General features: G+C 43.1%; 1 protein-coding gene across 1 annotated transcript in view; it reads left to right on the top strand.

Annotated features, from left to right (window-relative positions):
- Positions 1–18708, top strand: part of LOC104286693 (chromosome unknown open reading frame, human C2orf43) — a 122468-nt gene extending 103760 nt beyond the window's left edge. Inside the window, exon 6 of the mRNA XM_009885310.1 lies at positions 18517–18708. Within this exon, the coding sequence (XP_009883612.1) occupies positions 18517–18708 (192 nt within the window). The remainder of the gene's footprint in view (positions 1–18516) is intronic.
- Positions 18709–19099: the final 391 nt, after the last annotated feature.

A 19099-nucleotide genomic window follows, 5' to 3' on the forward strand; every position in this document is an offset into this window, starting at 1 on the left:
TTCCCAGTGAGACCAGTAGTTACCTGGGTTCTGATCAGACAGGCACATGGCCAGCAGGACCTGAGTGCAGGCTGGTTCACCAAATCCTCTGACTTTGCTGCTGGACAGTTCAAGAAGAACATGTGCCATCTGTGTTGTGTGTTGTCAGTTAACATCACAGGATTCTGCAGACTTGATTTTTTTATGGCATCAAAACGTAACAGAGAGGAGTCAACAAAATGATTATGGCTCCACAGTTTCAGCCATTCAACTGTGGTGTAAGAGAAAAAGACACAGAAAATGCGTTCCTCAGAGCTGAAGCTACTGCTATACAAGCAAATCCAGTAGTTTCGTGGACCTTTCTCCTGCACCAAACTTTCTTGTCTATACAAATTTATTGTTGAAAGAGATCCTGGTACAGTTTTGGTCTGGATTGATAGCATTCTCCCAGTCAATTCCCAGGCACAGTTCAGGGGTTGACACAGGCCAGGAACTGTTCCTAATTGGAGTTTTGATGCGGTCACCCTGTTTTGGAGGCTGAGAGAATTTAATAGTGTGGCCATGGGGATACACTTCCAGATGGCTTATGAGCCAAAAACCTGTCACATTTAATAAACTACTATTGGTGTAGCCTCTGTGTGAGTAGATAATCAGTGTAACATATTATTCTACTGTGTCCCCTTCCTTCCCTCCATTTTTTTTGTATCATCCCTTTCTATTTGCTGGAAGAATGATTCCAGCACTTGGCACTGGCAGAGATTTTCCTTGGAGAATGGAATTTTTTAGGACAGATGTCCTAGATCTCTGTAAGATTACTTTGTGCCTTGTAAATAGATATGGTACAAAGTTCACTTCATAAATCAGTCTTTCTTTTTTTTGGCTGAAAATGGATTTATTTTTTACTTATCCCATTTGCCTTCTCTGTACTTTGAAAGGTATGTTCAGATGTTTCAGTTCTAGTTTTTTTAAAGGAGTTGAAATAGCGCATGTGAACAAGGAACACTACGCTGCACTAGGCACGCCTGGTTTTTCACATTTTTTTGCAAAGCATTCAAAGTTCTCCTGCACTTTGGAGGGAATCTCAGTGAAGAAACTGAAGGGCTGGTCTTGCAGACTGCAAATATTCTCATTGTCTTAAACAAAACTATCCATGGGTTGATCCAAAGCCCAGTGAATTCAAGGCAAATGGTTGGTTTTACTGACTGAATCACCTCTCCGAGTGTCAGGGAGCTGCAGGGTCTGCCTGCTCCTTGAGGGAAAGGGAGCTGGGAGCCGAGGGTGACCCCAGCACAGGCAGTGCCCTCACCAAGCAGGGTCCAGTCCCACAGCACCCCAGCAGAGAGAGGTAACAGCGTCCATCTACTGTCCCAGACAAGGCAAAGCGACGAACCAAGTCCAGGGTCCCTCCAGAGAATCCAGTCAGGAGCAAAAGGAGACAGGGCCAGAGACAAGACTAAAGACAAGGCTATAACGTGGGTCCAAAGTCCATCCAGGAGATGTGGCCAACGACATGACAGAAGGCAAGCTGCAAGGTGGGATCTATCCAGGCAACAAACTATGTACAGTGTGGGTCCAATGTCAGTCTAGGACACAAGGCCAGGGCCAGGGCTGGAGACAGGTACTCCTACAGGGCAGCTTGAGCGGCAGAGACTGAGGGCAAAGGACAGAGTTGGAGACCCTGGACCCATGGGCAGGGTCCCAGGTAGGGCTGGTAAGGCCTGTTGGTGCCCTGAAACTGAGGGCAAAGCTGCAGGTTACTGTGTTATCTGTGTCCAGTTTTGGGCTCCCCAGTTCAAGAGGGACAGCGAACTGCTGGAGAGAGTCCAGTGAAGGGCAACCAAGATGATTGAGGGATTGGAGCATCTCCCTCATGAAGAAAGGCTGAGAGAGCTGGGACTCTTTAGCCTGGAGAAAAGAAGTCTGAGGGGAGACCTTATTATTACTTACAAATATCTAAAGGGTGGGTTGAAGGAGGATGGTGCCACACTCTTCTCGGTGGTTCCCAGTGACAGGACGAGGGGCAATGGGTGCAAGTTGGAACATAGGAAGTTCCATTCCAACACACGAAAAACTTCTTTACAGTTCGGGTGACAGAGCAGTGGCACAGGCTGCCCAGGGAGGGTGTGGAGTCCCCTTCTCTGGAGATTTTCAGAACCCGCCTGGATGCAGTCCTGAGTAATGTGCTCTGGGCAATCCTGCTTTAGCAGGGGAGTGGGACGAGATGATCTCTAGAGGTCCCTTCCAACTCTGAAAATTCTGTGATTCTGTGTTCGTCAGGGTACAAAAGCGAAGAGTTTGCAGGAGCAGGACTTCAGGTGGTTTTGGAAAGTTTAATCACATGCACGCGTGCTTGAAGTTAAGCATAAAAGCTTCATTGGATGAGGACGATAGTGGTGACAATCAGCTGCAGCTCCAGTGACTTCAGATGTTTCACATTACAAAAATACTTATTTCTTATACTGAATGAAGGCCCATAGCCAACAGTAAGAGTTTGCAGGTGTCCTCGTCTGCTTCATCTGTGCTTTTGTTGACTCTGTCAATCTAAGCATGGCCTTGGCAGGCAGGAGCTTTGTTAAACCTGTGTTGACTTTCTTTTATTGATTCTTATATGGCCTCATACTTTCAAAGTGGCAAACATACTCAAGAAAACCAAAAGCTGAAGCGACCTTATAAGCAGTTGGGAAACTGAAGAAAAGCAGGTCTAAAAATGAAGTTAATGCTTCTCTTTTTTCATCTCTGGTAATTTCTGGGAATGTAAGAATTAAGGAAAAAATTTTGAGTCGGCATTATGTTAAATTTGAAGTGTATTGACAATAAAAATGGGCTTAAATTATAAAGGTTGGAAGTTTATAAAAACAGGAACTATAGTCCAAGTTGCTATAGAACTGGCAAGCTGTCACTTCAAAAAATTTATACTGTTTAGTAGTCACTGTGATCATATGCTAAAAGCCAATCTTAACACCTGGCTTTGCCAGCTGCTGTGGAATAGAACAGTTATTTCTGGATCTTATTTGCATTCTATGATCTGAAGAAGAAAGAAGAGGAGATGCTAAATTATTCCAATCTTTCCATGCCCAGGTTTGACTATAATTATTACTAGTTAGAGAGTAGGAGAAATTTTATCTCCAGACCCCAGATTCTTAGTCAAACAATGCTAATTGCTCAGTTTTATGTTGAAAGAATGGGAGTTGGAATATTGTTTGGATAATTAAGTGCGGTATTTCACTTAAAATCTTCTAAAGACAGAAGCTGTTCGGGTTAAATAGCAGTGGAACTGTATGATGAGGCTGGCGACCTGTCTTCTAACAAAGTAGTATATGATAAAGCATTAAAAATACTGTCTCTAAAGCTATTTCTCTGGATCAAGCAGTATATGAATGTAGGCTTCTTATTGCAATGACACCGGGAGTTGTGATAAATCACGAAATCCAAATAAATAAGATAGGGGATACTGATAGAAGATTTGCTCAGCTTTGATGGTTAGTTATCATTAGCTGATTGTGTCTAAGCCAGCTGAGCTACATTCTTTCACTGTAATAACACCAACTCCCTTTCCTAACAGAAACTGGAGGCAAAGATACTACTGAACTAGAGGAAGTTTATTGTAATCCTTGCACAAAAGGAAGTGGGTGTAATTCTGTATTCTTAAAAGATGGATCAGCATTGAGCATCGCGGAACTTTTACAAATAGAATAAAATTAAAAAAGGAAAGGGAAAATGGTTATGTTGGGCATTCATAAGCGTGCCTGTGATGGACAATGATATTTCCACACAGAGGCTCTCTACAGCACTTAACTTTTTAAGTCTGCATCATGCCACGTTTGTTGCTTTATTTAAAGACTATATATAAGACTTAGCCTTATTGACTCTTTTTCTGTCAAGTAAGCTTATAAACCTCTGGTAATCAAGAAGATATTGCATTAAAGGGTAAAACTGGGATGCTTGCAGAGGAAATTTTGTTTAAAAAAAATCACCCCTCAGATTTTATATTTATTGAGATATATGTTGTTCATTCCTCCCTGTGTAATACTCAGTAGTCCTATGTGTAGGGTCTGCTCCAAAACCCATCTAAATCAATAGAAGAGCTCCCATAGACTTCAGAAAGTCTTGAATCAGTTTGGCAGTGAACTTTCTGTAGTGGTTTATAATTTCTTAAGAATCTCCTCCAGAAACTGAAAGTCATGATTCTTTTGGTTAGCATGTTAAACCAAAGAAGGTTTACATGCTCCTTGAGTTTAGTTTTGGTCTGGTGTAGCAGATACATTGATTGTGTAAGGAAAAAGACGGGGAGCATCTAAAGCAGAGATACAAAGATGAAAAAAAAATGAGTTATCTGACAAGAATAATTTTTAATCAAATGGGAAAAAGTATAAACTGGAAGTTTATGGACACATAAATGTATTTTCGCTCAGATTGAGGAAGCCTGAATGGTGGATGGCTTATAACCACCCATATATAGATGGTTGGGTGGGGAAGAAATTCCGCTTTGAAAAAATTAAATGAATGAAGTATATGTTTACCACTTCCTGCTTATTTCAATGGTGTATTTAGAATTTAAAGTAATACAAGCTTAAATCACACCAATAACACCACAGAGAATGTGTTCTCCAAGAGTATCAACCAAACAGTGATATGCAGAGATTTAGAGTAAAAATTGCAAAACTAAGTATTCCCTTTCCACAGAAAAGTGCTAGATTTTTCTTTTGAAAAATTGTCTTTGCTACAGAAAATTTTTTAAATGGAGCAACCAAGAACTATTTTCACCCCTGAAGCAGCTGTTTTGGTGTTGCCCAGTGTTTTTGTCTGAGTCTCTGTAGACATCCACAGGGGTTTAGTAATTATTCCCAGTGAGAGGAGCATGATCTGAAGATAAGTAGTTAAAAGAATGCTACAAATACTTTGCCTGCCCACAGCCTGAGTGAGTTGCTTGCCTACATTTGTGAAAAACCTTCCAAACACTCTTTCTGAATAGGTGCAAAGTGGTCTCTTGAGCCAAGAACGCCTCTTTTTTGGCTAGTCTCACATCCTTTTTGGCCTGCGCTCCCTGGAGGTGCAGAGTTGAATTTAGGGAGGTTACACACATGCTTGGGGGATTTGGTGCCTGTGTCACTTAACTACGAGAACAACCTTCTCTTTGAAGCACCTGGAATGCCCAGTCGGGGATCAGCAGTTTCTATCCTTGGTGGAAAAGGGTCCCAGTGGGCATTCATAAAGTTCAATGTACCACAATATACTTATCTGTGATATTTCACTTTCTCTGTAACTGAGCTCCTGCTACCATTGTTCATGCTGTGTGGTATTCTAATAAAGAAGCGATGACATGAATTTCCACGATTTTTGGGATGGATATAAGGTGTGTGCTACACACAAGGAGCAAAGACAGCAGTATTTCCCCAGCCTTCTGAAGTACACTTGTTGTGGTTTGGTCCGACCCTTGCTACCCCTTAATCGCTTACCTTCCCTCCCTCTGCCACTGAGCTCGTTGCACAGCAGTGAACAAAATAGCCATTTATGGCCAGATGCTGATCCTGATGTTGCAAGAGAGATCTGATTGATTCACAGAATCACAGAATGGTCAGAGTTGGAAGGGACCTCTGGAGATCATCTAGTCCAACTCCCCTGACAGAGCAGGGTCACCTACAGCAGTTGCGCAGGACAGCGTCCAGGCGAGTTTGGAATGTCTCCAGAGTGGGAGACTCCACAACCTCTCTGGGCAGCCTGTGCCAGTGCTCTGCCACTCTCAAAGGAAAGAAGTTCCTCCTCATGTTAAGATGGAACCTCCTATGTTCACATTTGTGCCCGTTACCTCTTGTCCTATCACTGGGCACCACTGAAAAAGACTGTTCCCATCCCCCTGGCACCCTCCCTTTAAGTATTTATAAGCATTAGTAAGATCCCCCCTCAGTCTAGGCTAAAAAGACCAAAGTCCCCAAGATTCATCTCAGATAAAGTCCCACTGAATGTCAGGCTGATGTTCAGAGGGGAATACTGTTTGCAGTAAATACGGTTGGAAGAATCTGGTCTGATAATAGTATTGCTTAAGGAGTGGTTTCAGGTCTGTTTGTTTTTATTTTGGTATTTATACAGACTTGACTTCTGAAATATTCATGTTCCTGACACATCTAAATATATACCTGTGAAACGCTTTTAAGTCTTTAAAAGTAACATAGATAGTATAAATAAGTTAATCACCCTGGTTTGTTGATAAATCCTGTGCATCCTTTTTAAAACCACATTTTTACTTTGCATTGAGTTTAACCTTTCCTGATCTGTAAGAAAGTGGAAGTAGAAGTGGCCCCGTGTGATCTCTTGGGTCCACATGCAGAGCTGGCAGCAGCATGGCTAACAAACTGCAGCAAAGTTAAAGAGAAGCCCTTTCCCTTTCCTCGATTTACCAGATTTCCAGTTAGCATGGACAAAGGCATGAAAACAGGGAGCCTGCACCCTGCCTGTTTGGTAGAACACCGTACCTGACACCAGGGAGAGGAGTAACGCGTCTTGAATCACGTGCAAAGTAGCCACTGCGTCTGGCTGTGTCTCAGGGTTTACATTTTAATTTCTCTGAGACTAACATGTTTCACCACTCCCTTTCCAGACAGGGAAGCTAGTTTTGTTTATTATTTATGTTGGTTTAACAAAACTGGCCGCATTCCTTATGTTAAATAAAATCACCACAAATAGTTGAACTACCCATTACACCCTTACTACATCCCTTGCAGGTTAGTATTTAAAAATAGCGTTGTGTACCCCAGATTGTCAACTGCCTCTTCTCAAAACGGTCCAGCAGAAGAAGTTTGGCTTCGCACTGCCCTTGGGAAATTAAGAAATCCCAGTTCTGGTAAAACAAGCTGAGAAGCAAGTTCCAAAGACCTTGCCATCAAACTGGCTGATCTCAACCACGGCAGGATCACGAGGGGAGAGAGATGGTGTCTCGGAGAACCAGATCCCAAACCATTTAGGGCTTCTTAGGGCAACGCCAGCTCTTTGAATTCTTCCCAGAAACTGATTAGTAAAGCCAAAGTACAACTGAAGCAAGTCCAAAAAAAAAAAGCATGTCCCAAACCAGGCTGTTCTTGTGTCATTTATACTGTTCTTTTGGCAGGATAAGGTGGAGACGCTTTCATAATTCCAGAGAAGCGAAGTCATTTTCTATAAACCTTGATGAAACTAGAATTAATTCTGGGCTAATGCCTTTTAAACTAGTTTTCATCCAAAAGCACATGAAACTATTTGCTGGTTACTGTTGAGAGATGTCACCCAGAGAGAAGCTGCTGTCTCATCTGGTGAATGCATGTGGGAATAACCCTGATAAAAGTTAATGTATCAGAGACAAGGACTGCAGCAAGGACACTGGTGCAGTCTTGCTTCCCATTGCACGTGTGCCACTAGTATATATCCACAGAGATCAGTTCTTTGCTCTTTGCCATCAGCCGGAGTGTTGCCTGCCCATGTAATAAGATCCTAAAGTTGTTATAACACGTACCAAATTCCAGAGAGATAGAGGAAACACAATTAATATTTTTTAATTTTTTTTGATTTGTTTTTCAGTGTTGACCTATGACAGCTACAGAAGAGACATACAAGAAATATCTCTCTAATTTATACTTCTGTGAACTGTCATACATACTGAAACAAGTGCCAATGGAGCCAACTGCAGGAAATCTGTATTATTTTCTTAGAAACTCTTTAAAATGTAAACATCCTGTTGATACAAATCTCAGATCCTTCTGATGTTTACTCAGCAGCTGCCATCATTGTGCAGTGCCTGAGTACACACACCATATTACAGGGTACGAGGCTGAGAGAGCCCCATTCTGATTTGTGGTTTATTTTACAGAAGCTAAGGCTGAAAATACTTCTGAGCACTTTAATAGTAAAACAGCTTACGAGAACATTGCTGTTATTTTAAAACTATTTGCAGCTTGGAAATTGCATAACTATTTCAAACACAGTATTGAAAGGGCTGGCAAAGATAATCCACATCCCCTTTACTCAGCCCTTATTGTCAGACCCTGAAAGAGGACATGTTTTAGTCACTCGTGACAAGCAAGGCATTGCATCAGGGATCATATAAAGTCCTTGTCATGTCCAGCGGTAGTTGCCATTTCCCTTCTGAGTCAGGAATACCTGGAAGTCTCAGCATTCAATATTGCAAAAGAATAAAAAAATGACCCTCTCAACCTCATGGAAGAAAAGTTACAAATATTAAAAAGTTTAAGCCCAGAAGAAAAATAGAAAGAACCTTCTATTTACTGTTTTGTAAATCCGTTTATTTTTTAAGCTGGTCTCATTATTTTGGGGGCGTGACTCACCATTTTTGAATGCTTGGGTTGGCAGCAGCTTTCCATTGCTGGTACAGTGGTTGTGCTGACTCAGGATGTCTTTACAGCCACGCACAGCCCACAGGAAAATATGTGCTTTACAGATCTGTGCAAATCATATAGTGCATGCCGGTGTTTCCTACCATTAATGAAGATCCCATGTGCCTCTGGTTACACATGGTTCATTAATTGTGCCTGCCTGTGTGCTGCAATAGCAAAGCTCCTGGTGTTAAAATGAAGATGAGAACATTTGGATTCTGGAAACTTTTGTTTAAATGAACCTGTCTTAATATATTTGGAAAATAGGTAACGTCCTAACATCTATATGTTTTGTGGCTGCGTGTGACACAGGCAAAGAGCACAGGCATTTTGTCATTCAAAGGGAGACCCTCAACGCCACAAATGGCATCAAGTATCTGTCAGGTTTCATAGGCCCTGTACCGCCATCTGCGTCACTGAAAATTTACACCCCAACTGCACTCCTGTTTTTAGATTTTGTTGCACAATCCATTAATCGGGGAGCATTTTGAAAACAATTCTGAATTCTGTTGGCAGTTTATAATTAAGAAACATGTCAGTAATAGATTCGCAAGCACGTGCACATAGATACACAGAATGTACACACCAACATCTGCACACAAATTAAGCAGACAAAATAACTGCAGCATCAAATGAAGATCCCCACATCTTCACATTATAAAACTGTTCTTAGTTGGTTATAGTGTACCCAAACTTTAATTGCATTTAGAATCATACAGTCATAGAAGCATAGAATAGTTTGGGTTGGAGGGGACCTTTAAAGGTCATCTAGTCCAACCACCCTGCAATGAGCAAGGACATCTTCAACTAGATCAGGTTGCTCAGAGCCCCGTCCAACCTGACTTGGAACGTTTCCAGGGATGGGGCATCTACCACCTCTCTGGGCAACCTGGGCCAGTGTTTCACCACCCTCAGTGTAAAAAATTTCTTCCTTATATCGAGTTTGAATCTGCCCTCTTTTAGTTTAAAGCCATTACCCCTTGTCCTATTGCAATAGGTCCTGCCAAAATGTTTGTCCCCATCTTTCCTATAGGCCCCCTTCAGGTACTGGAGAGCCACTATAAGGTCTTCCTGAAGCCTTGTCTTCTCCAGGCTGAACAACCCCAACTCTCTCAGCCTGTCTTCACAGGACAGGCGTTCCATCCCTCTGATCATTTTTGTGGCCCTCCTCTGGACCCACTCCAACAGGTCTTTCCTGTGCTGAGGGCTCCAGAGCTGGACACAGTACTCCAGGTGGGGTCTCACCAGAGCAGAGTAGGAGGCAGAATCACCTCCCTCGACCTGCTGGCCACGCTTCTTTTGGTGCAGCCCAGGATAAGGTTGGCCTTTTGTGCTGCAAGCTCACATTGTCGGCTCATGTCCAGCTTTTCATCCACCAGTACCCTCAAGTCTTTCTCGGCAGGTCTGCTCTCAATCCCTTCATCCCCCAGCCTGTACCGATACTGGGGGTTGCCCTGACCCAGGTGTAGGACCCTGCACTTGGCCTTGTTGTACCTCATGAGGTTCACACGGGGTCACTTTTTGAGCCTGTCCTGGTCCCTCTGGATGTCATCCTGTCCCTCAGGCATGTCAGCGGTACCACTTAGCTTAGTGTCATCTGCAAACTTGCTAAGAATGCACTCGATCCCACTATGTCATTGATGAAGATATTAAATAGTACTGGTCCCAGTATGGACCACTTGTCACCAATCTCCATCTAGACACTGAACAGTTTACCATGACCCCCTGGATGTGACCGTTCGACCAATTCCTCAGTCCACCCATCAAACCCATCTCTCTCCAATGTAGCGAAAAGAATGTTGTGGGGGCTGTGTCAGTGGCCTTACAGAAGTCCAGGCAGACGACATCCGTAGCTCTTTTCTCGTCCACTGATGTAGTCACTCCATCATAGAAGGCCACTAGGTTGGTCAGGCAAAACTTGCCCTTGGTGAAGCCATCCTGGCTGTCTCAAATCATCTCCCTGTCCTCCATGTGCCTTAGCATAGCTTCTAGGAGATCTGTTCCATGATCTTCCTAGGCACAGAGGTGAGGCTGACAGGTTGGTAGTTCCCAGGGTCCTCCTTTCTATCCTTTTCAAAGGACTTCACCTGACTACCATGACTTTTCAAATGTCATGGAGAGCAGCTTGGCAACTACGTCAGCCAATTCCCTCAGGACTCTGGGATGCATCTTGTCAGGTCACATAGACCTCTGTATGTTCAGGTTCCTCAGGTGGTCACAAACCTGATCTTCTGTTACATTTGGAGGAACTTTGCTCCTCCAGTCCCTGCCTTGCAGTCCATCCACTCATGGCAGCTAGGGAGAGAGACTGTAAGTGAAGACTGAGGTGAAAAAGTTGTTGCATACCTCCACTTTCTCCTCATCCATTGTTACCAGTTTGCCAGTCTTGCTCTTCAGCGGGGGTACGCTTTCTTTGACCTTCCTTTTCTGGCTGACATAACCTGTAGAAGCCCCCCTTCTTATTCTTTGCATCCCTTGCCAAGTTCAGCTCCAGCCATGCCTTGGCCTTCGTGACCCCATCCCTACACAACTGGGCAACATCCCTATACTCTTCCCAGGATACCTGTCCCTGCTTCCACTGTCTGTGCATTTTATTCTTGCCCTTTGGTTTGACCAGCAGGTCTTGACTCAGCCATGCCAGTCTTTTGCCTTCCTTAAGGAAGTGACACAAATTTCTGTCCTACCTTGACTTTATTTTTTTCAGTCCAAAAGTTTCTACAATGTCTACAGATAAGGCTCAGGGGAAAATGCGTTGTTTTCTCATGGTAAAAATTCTTGGCTTGGAGAAGGAAGCCATTCATTCCAGCGCAGAGGGGATACATGCTGAGCTAGTGAGTGAGGGGTAAACAGAGAGGAGGAAGAGGAGGCAGGAAGAACCAACCAAAGGCTCCATTTGTTTGGCCAAATGTAGGCTTCTGGTGCTATATGTGGTGGTGGATTTGAACTACCCAAGCAAGACTGGCATATGAGATGGCATATGAGACACACAACCTGCCTGTAGCAGCAGCGGAGACCAACAGGATATGCTGGCATACCAATCTTAAATGGCATGAGATCATAGAATCACTCAGGTTTGAGAAGACCCCCAGGATCATCGAGTCTAACCGTTAGCCTAACACTACCAGATATTTATGTATGAGCACCTGAATCATGCTTTATGAGTTTACTTGTAGGAATCTACAGGTGTAGTAGGCATTAGAGGTGCAGATGACCCCATGAGAGTCAATAGAAATCTATGGAAGAAGTCAAGGTGGAATTTGGCCCTTAAACATGGACATATGGTTTAATTTTGGGCCCTGTGGAATAACCCCATCTGGCCTCCAGCTGTTTTGCCAGAAAGTTGTAGGTCTCCTGTAAAATCTGTCATACCTTCCAGTCTCGTGCAGATGCCTCAGATACCTAAAGCATCTCAAATGGCAGTAGGTACCTACGCTTAGGCAACTGAGTTCTTAGTGGAGCCTGAAGTGCAGCTTCACCCACCCTACAGTCGGCACGTGCTGTTTCAGCTATCTAAGCACCAATGGCTTTATTGAGTATATCTTTCCTGACTGTGTCATGGGCATTTGGATGCCTTGGTACACATGTAAACACCACAATACAGTTACCTGTATTTAGATCTTTTTATGCTGAACTGAACCCAAGCCTGACACTACAACTGCTAGTTTGAGAGGTATTTGAGGAGCAGGGCTGGGAATAGAGGTTCTAGACTGATAAAAAGTGGAGAATTTCTGGGGGGAAAAGCAACCAGGGTTGGAATTGAGACTCAGAATGGGATGGAGAAACCAGAAGACTAAAATTTGGACTTGGCGGGCTAAGAATAAGGAAGGGACTTGGCAGGGACTAGAATAAGAAGCAGAAGTAGTGGAAATTGGAAATTACTAGGTAAGAATAGATTTGAAGCAATGGAGCCGAAGGGGGGGTAGAGCAGTCCTGAGACGAGAAAGGGACCAGATAGAAGAAGTCATACTTGGAAAGATTGGACAAATGACTGGACAGCAAAGCCAGTAGCTGGTAAACATTCTGCCCTTTTCTGCTTGAAATGGAACCTAAATTTGTGAAATCGTATCGTTCCTGTCCTCAGCAGGTGCCTTTGGCTATAGTTGCAGCACAACAGAAGAGAATTTGTAGAGATAAATAGTAAGTGGCGAGGACTTGATGTTCCCAATGTAGGCATCTCAGAGGGTTATTACTTTAGGCAACAGTTGTCTGGTCCCATGGACTGAATGTCCATTAGTGACTGGAGCTCACTAAGTGTGATCCTGAAGTACTGGTCCCAGTATGGACCACTTGTCACCAATCTCCATCTAGACACTGAACAGTTTACCATGACCCCCTGGATGTGACCGTTCGACCAATTCCTCAGTCCACCCATCAAACCCATCTCTCTCCAATGTAGCGAAAAGAATGTTGTGGGGGCTGTGTCAGTGGCCTTACAGAAGTCCAGGCAGACGACATCCGTAGCTCTTTTCTCGTCCACTGATGTAGTCACTCCATCATAGAAGGCCACTAGGTTGGTCAGACAAAACTTGCCCTTGGTGAAGCCATCCTGGCTGTCTCAAATCATCTCCCTGTCCTCCATGTGCCTTAGCATAGCTTCTAGGAGATCTGTTCCATGATCTTCCTAGGCACAGAGGTGAGGCTGACAGGTTGGTAGTTCCCAGGGTCCTCCTTTCTATCCTTTTCAAAGGACTTCACCTGACTACCATGACTTTTCAAATGTCATGGAGAGCAGCTTGGCAACTACGTCAGCCAATTCCCTCAGGACTCTGGGATGCATCTTGTCAGGTCACATAGACCTCTGTATGTTCAGGTTCCTCAGGTGGTCACAAACCTGATCTTCTGTTACATTTGGAGGAACTTTGCTCCTCCAGTCCCTGCCTTGCAGTCCATCCACTCATGGCAGCTAGGGAGAGAGACTGTAAGTGAAGACTGAGGTGAAAAAGTTGTTGCATACCTCCACTTTCTCCTCATCCATTGTTACCAGTTTGCCAGTCTTGCTCTTCAGCGGGGGTACGCTTTCTTTGACCTTCCTTTTCTGGCTGACATAACCTGTAGAAGCCCCCCTTCTTATTCTTTGCATCCCTTGCCAAGTTCAGCTCCAGCCATGCCTTGGCCTTCGTGACCCCATCCCTACACAACTGGGCAACATCCCTATACTCTTCCCAGGATACCTGTCCCTGCTTCCACTGTCTGTGCATTTTATTCTTGCCCTTTGGTTTGACCAGCAGGTCTTGACTCAGCCATGCCAGTCTTTTGCCTTCCTTAAGGAAGTGACACAAATTTCTGTCCTACCTTGACTTTATTTTTTTCAGTCCAAAAGTTTCTACAATGTCTACAGATAAGGCTCAGGGGAAAATGCGTTGTTTTCTCATGGTAAAAATTCTTGGCTTGGAGAAGGAAGCCATTCATTCCAGCGCAGAGGGGATACATGCTGAGCTAGTGAGTGAGGGGTAAACAGAGAGGAGGAAGAGGAGGCAGGAAGAACCAACCAAAGGCTCCATTTGTTTGGCCAAATGTAGGCTTCTGGTGCTATATGTGGTGGTGGATTTGAACTACCCAAGCAAGACTGGCATATGAGATGGCATATGAGACACACAACCTGCCTGTAGCAGCAGCGGAGACCAACAGGATATGCTGGCATACCAATCTTAAATGGCATGAGATCATAGAATCACTCAGGTTTGAGAAGACCCCCAGGATCATCGAGTCTAACCGTTAGCCTAACACTACCAGATATTTATGTATGAGCACCTGAATCATGCTTTATGAGTTTACTTGTAGGAATCTACAGGTGTAGTAGGCATTAGAGGTGCAGATGACCCCATGAGAGTCAATAGAAATCTATGGAAGAAGTCAAGGTGGAATTTGGCCCTTAAACATGGACATATGGTTTAATTTTGGGCCCTGTGGAATAACCCCATCTGGCCTCCAGCTGTTTTGCCAGAAAGTTGTAGGTCTCCTGTAAAATCTGTCATACCTTCCAGTCTCGTGCAGATGCCTCAGATACCTAAAGCATCTCAAATGGCAGTAGGTACCTACGCTTAGGCAACTGAGTTCTTAGTGGAGCCTGAAGTGCAGCTTCACCCACCCTACAGTCGGCACGTGCTGTTTCAGCTATCTAAGCACCAATGGCTTTATTGAGTATATCTTTCCTGACTGTGTCATGGGCATTTGGATGCCTTGGTACACATGTAAACACCACAATACAGTTACCTGTATTTAGATCTTTTTATGCTGAACTGAACCCAAGCCTGACACTACAACTGCTAGTTTGAGAGGTATTTGAGGAGCAGGGCTGGGAATAGAGGTTCTAGACTGATAAAAAGTGGAGAATTTCTGGGGGGAAAAGCAACCAGGGTTGGAATTGAGACTCAGAATGGGATGGAGAAACCAGAAGACTAAAATTTGGACTTGGCGGGCTAAGAATAAGGAAGGGACTTGGCAGGGACTAGAATAAGAAGCAGAAGTAGTGGAAATTGGAAATTACTAGGTAAGAATAGATTTGAAGCAATGGAGCCGAAGGGGGGGTAGAGCAGTCCTGAGACGAGAAAGGGACCAGATAGAAGAAGTCATACTTGGAAAGATTGGACAAATGACTGGACAGCAAAGCCAGTAGCTGGTAAACATTCTGCCCTTTTCTGCTTGAAATGGAACCTAAATTTGTGAAATCGTATCGTTCCTGTCCTCAGCAGGTGCCTTTGGCTATAGTTGCAGCACAACAGAAGAGAATTTGTAGAGATAAATAGTAAGTGGCGAGGACTTGATGTTCCCAATGTAGGCATCTCAGAGGGTTATTACTTTAGGCAACAGTTGTCTGGTCCCATGGACTGAATGTCCATTAGTGACTGGAGCTCACTAAGTGTGATCCTGAAGAGCATCTTTGCCTTAGTTTCAGTTGAAAGGGGTTTGTGCACTCTGAGACAGTTCACGATGTGAACCAAAGCATGGTAAATCTGGACAAAGATGACATTTGCTTCAAAAACACAGCATAGATCCAAACTAAATCACTAATTTCTGTGCTGAACACTGCCAGTGTGACACCCAGCAGGAAGCTCTCCCATGTTCCTCTGGCCAGAAGCTTCTTTTAATTTGCTGCTTCTTTTAATTGCACCATTACCTTAAGGGACATAGGTCTAAAGCAGCAGGTCTGGAGGTGCTAACACTGTTGCCAATACATGTAGGTGCCACATGTAAAATACCTGGTTTTTTTGGTTTACCCCCTTGAAGTCTAGTCGGCTGTCTGCACACGCTCTGCTAAACCCAGCTGATATTGCATTATCAAGCATGTCAAAGTTAGGGAGCACCGATTTTAATTCAGATGCCTTTGATGTACTCATCAAGAGGTGGTCTTTCAGTGAAACATCACTCCTTTTTCCTCTTTCATTAACCAAAAGAGCTTTGTAATGAAGGAGACGGCAGGATGCAGAGCTCCAACCTCATTTGTGACAGAAACAGTAAAATGCCTGTTGAAAGAAACAGCGAGCTATATGAAGTAGAACCAAGTAGCTTCATGGTAAAAGCACCTAAACTTCACATCCAAGAATGGGCTGTTGGTGAAGTCATTAATATTTTCCATAGATGATCACAGTTTGTCCTTACTCTTCTGAGTATCTCATTTAAGACCTTGAAATCTGTTTCACAGACAGATAGACAGTGTTTCAGAGCACACGCAAATGAAGTCCAGGAGTGCTATCCTTTGAGCATGGTCAACAACGTGTAATGCTACGCACGCTGGAAAACCAGCTCTAGGTGTTTCAGACTACACTACATGCTTTCAAATTAATGTGTGTAGTTTGACATTAATTTCTGTGCTCCCTATCTGCAAAATGGAGATAAAAATGGCCACTAAGGTGTTGCAAAACTAAATTAACAAATGTGAACATGCAAATACTGTAGTGGTGTGCGCCAGAGGAATGCGCATAACAAAATAAATTCTGTCTGTAAACCGTGAAATATGTAGTAAATAAATCCTCAGACCACACACAGAATTTAAAACTAAAAGTACTATCAAATAGCAGCTCATCAGCTGAACATCATCCTGTCAGTGGACTGAATGAGTCAAAGATGCTTTGGATCGTGCAATGAAAGATTAAACTGTAACACAAATATACCAGGGGCAAGCTAAGAATGCACATAAATCTTTTGTTTAGGCATTTCCAAATCTGTGAGTTCTCAAGTTTACAACCCTACCTGGAGAACAGCCCATTTTGCAGTTCATGCAGACTAAGCCACTTATTTTATCCACCTTCGTAAGTGTAAATGACTTTTCATCTTTTTCTAAATGATCGTGTGATGAGACTCTATGACTATCCTCTTAAAATATCGACTTATTTCAAGGACTACTCCGTTAAATGGGAGTTGCTCCATTTCTTTCTTTCTCAGTTTCGTAATCTGTATTTTTGTATCTGTTGGTAACGGAGCCCAGGGTTAAACATAATTCAGTCAGATGTTTGGCTTTCAAAAGGCCTGAATGCAGCTGGCCGTTTTACGTTGGCTTTTTTGAAGAATTTTTGCTGGTGTGACATCCTGTGATTTATGAATCAAAGGCGAGATCAAAAGAAATTTTCTGCTAAAGCGAATGACACACCTTGTTTCCAGCAATTAGTGACTGACAAAAGATGTTTGTTAACATGCGATGGTTTATGTTCTATGTTTTACATATACATAGAAGTATAACTTGGGTTGGTGTCTGTGCAACTAAGATACTGTATTTTGGATACAGCCAATAGTCAGTAATGTCCAAGAGAAACGCGAGTTGGGCAAAAACTAGTAATATTTTGTGAAATGCAGTCTGGGCTCTTAGCCCACCTCTGCCCCAGTAGGTGCGTTTATTTATATACCACATGGCTACAAAAATGATGGAACTGAAGATTTTTGTGATGAAAGGAAAACTTCTTGTCCCCTAATTTATGTTAGCATTGCTCAATTATTCACTGAAGTACAGAAATGAAATATGAAACAAATGAGAGTAATGGAATTGGGCCAAGCTCTGTGTGTGATATGTTGAGCAATCAACATCCTTCTGGTACCTGCATTCAAACATTTTAGTATAGAGTCCTCATCATTAATCTTGTTCCTGTGTAGTTTAAAATCCATAGGTTTTTACTGTCTCCTGGACACTCACTCGCCCTTAAATTACTTTATGGATATTGAAAAACATTGCTATAGCATGCAAAGTTGAGATGAAAATGGGAGAAAATGATGACTTCAGAAAGAGTGACATTTGGTGTTTCTGACAGAGAAAAGACACTTCATTGAATATGACATTAGCCTGGCATTCGTGACTTTTGTGTTTAGGTGGGCCCCGTAGCACCTGCTTCATGAATGTCATTGAACAAGGTTATTAGGGCAAGATCAAAACATCATGGACCTTGGTGGAATTTTAGTTTCACGTTACAACCCAAAAGAAAACGCTCGTCTCCGGGAGGTGTCTGTGCTCTACATGGGCAGCGCTTCACAAAGGTAAAATTCTCCAAGCAAAGAAAGTTTTGCTTCTGAGAATGACCCTAAATGCCATTATTCTGACATGGCTGAATAAATCATGGCTGAATTACATCTGACACCGAGGTTAAGAAAAATAGGTGTTCCTCCACTTAAGGCCCCAATCGGGCAGGTGCTTTGAGGTCACACCGAACAGATGCCAGTAAGACTGAGCTACTCAAAAATGTAAAAGAATCTCCTACTTTCTCTCAGTTTATATCCAGAAGAAAGCCATAATGGTTAGCCCCTTCAGCTGGGACATAGCATCAAGTGTGCTGGTTCTTTTGCTATTTGAGTAAATAGCTAGAAAGTTAACACAGAAAACAGCTAATAGCTAGGGAAAGCACAGCAGCTTGCCTGGATAGGGATGGACTCCATGGACAACTAGGTGTTTCGATCCATCAAAACTTCTTAAGGCAGCCAGACTTTCATCAGCAGATCTCTGTTTTCAGACTTAAGCCCATATTGTTCTCCACAATTTTGCAGATGAGGAAACTGCATCACAGAGCATTTAACTGACTTCATCATAATCGCAGACTTGGAAACAACCAATAACTACCAGTACGCTATTCCTCACAGTATACATTGGGTAATGAAGCATCACTTACTTCCAAATAATTCAATGTTCTTTGTTTGGATACTGATTGCCTCATCAGTAAGTTTTCAAGTTAATGATTTGATATGCTTTGTTTTCTAGCTGATTTTTTACTATGGAACGGGAGACAGCTGGTGTCCACAGCACTACTACGATGAGATCAAAATGGATTTTCCAGACGGGGACATTCGACTTTGTGAGAAAGGGCTCCGCCACGCCTTTGTGCTAGATGCCAGCAAGGAGATGGCTGCCATGATTACAGACTGGTTACAGGATGATCTGACCAAATTATAAACGCAGATTCAGTGATTAACAAGAAAACGATGTAATTATTTTGTGAACGTGTAATTTTTTTTTTGTGAGACAGTCTGTCCTATTTTTTTCTGTTTATTATAGATTATGGCTTTGTTTAATATTGAGATGTTTTAGAGAAAGTTAAAGAGAGACTGGCTGGTCCAAATTATAGTTTTATTGATTGAATGGTGATGTACCTTCATCCTGTGTCTTCAGGACTCTGCAGGACTTGGCAGAGGGTGGAATATTTATTGACTGCTGCCACTCTAGACAGCACTGATACTACATTCACTGGCTACAAGTGTACCTGAGTTACTACCGCCTCACTCACCTGCTGGAGAACTGTGAGGGATGGGTTTGGGGCAGCCCAGCTGGCCTGCTTTAAAAAGAA

Source organism: Charadrius vociferus, unplaced genomic scaffold (genome assembly GCF_000708025.1).
Source record: "Charadrius vociferus isolate BGI_N301 unplaced genomic scaffold, ASM70802v2 scaffold173, whole genome shotgun sequence".
Taxonomy (NCBI): domain Eukaryota; kingdom Metazoa; phylum Chordata; class Aves; order Charadriiformes; family Charadriidae; genus Charadrius; species Charadrius vociferus.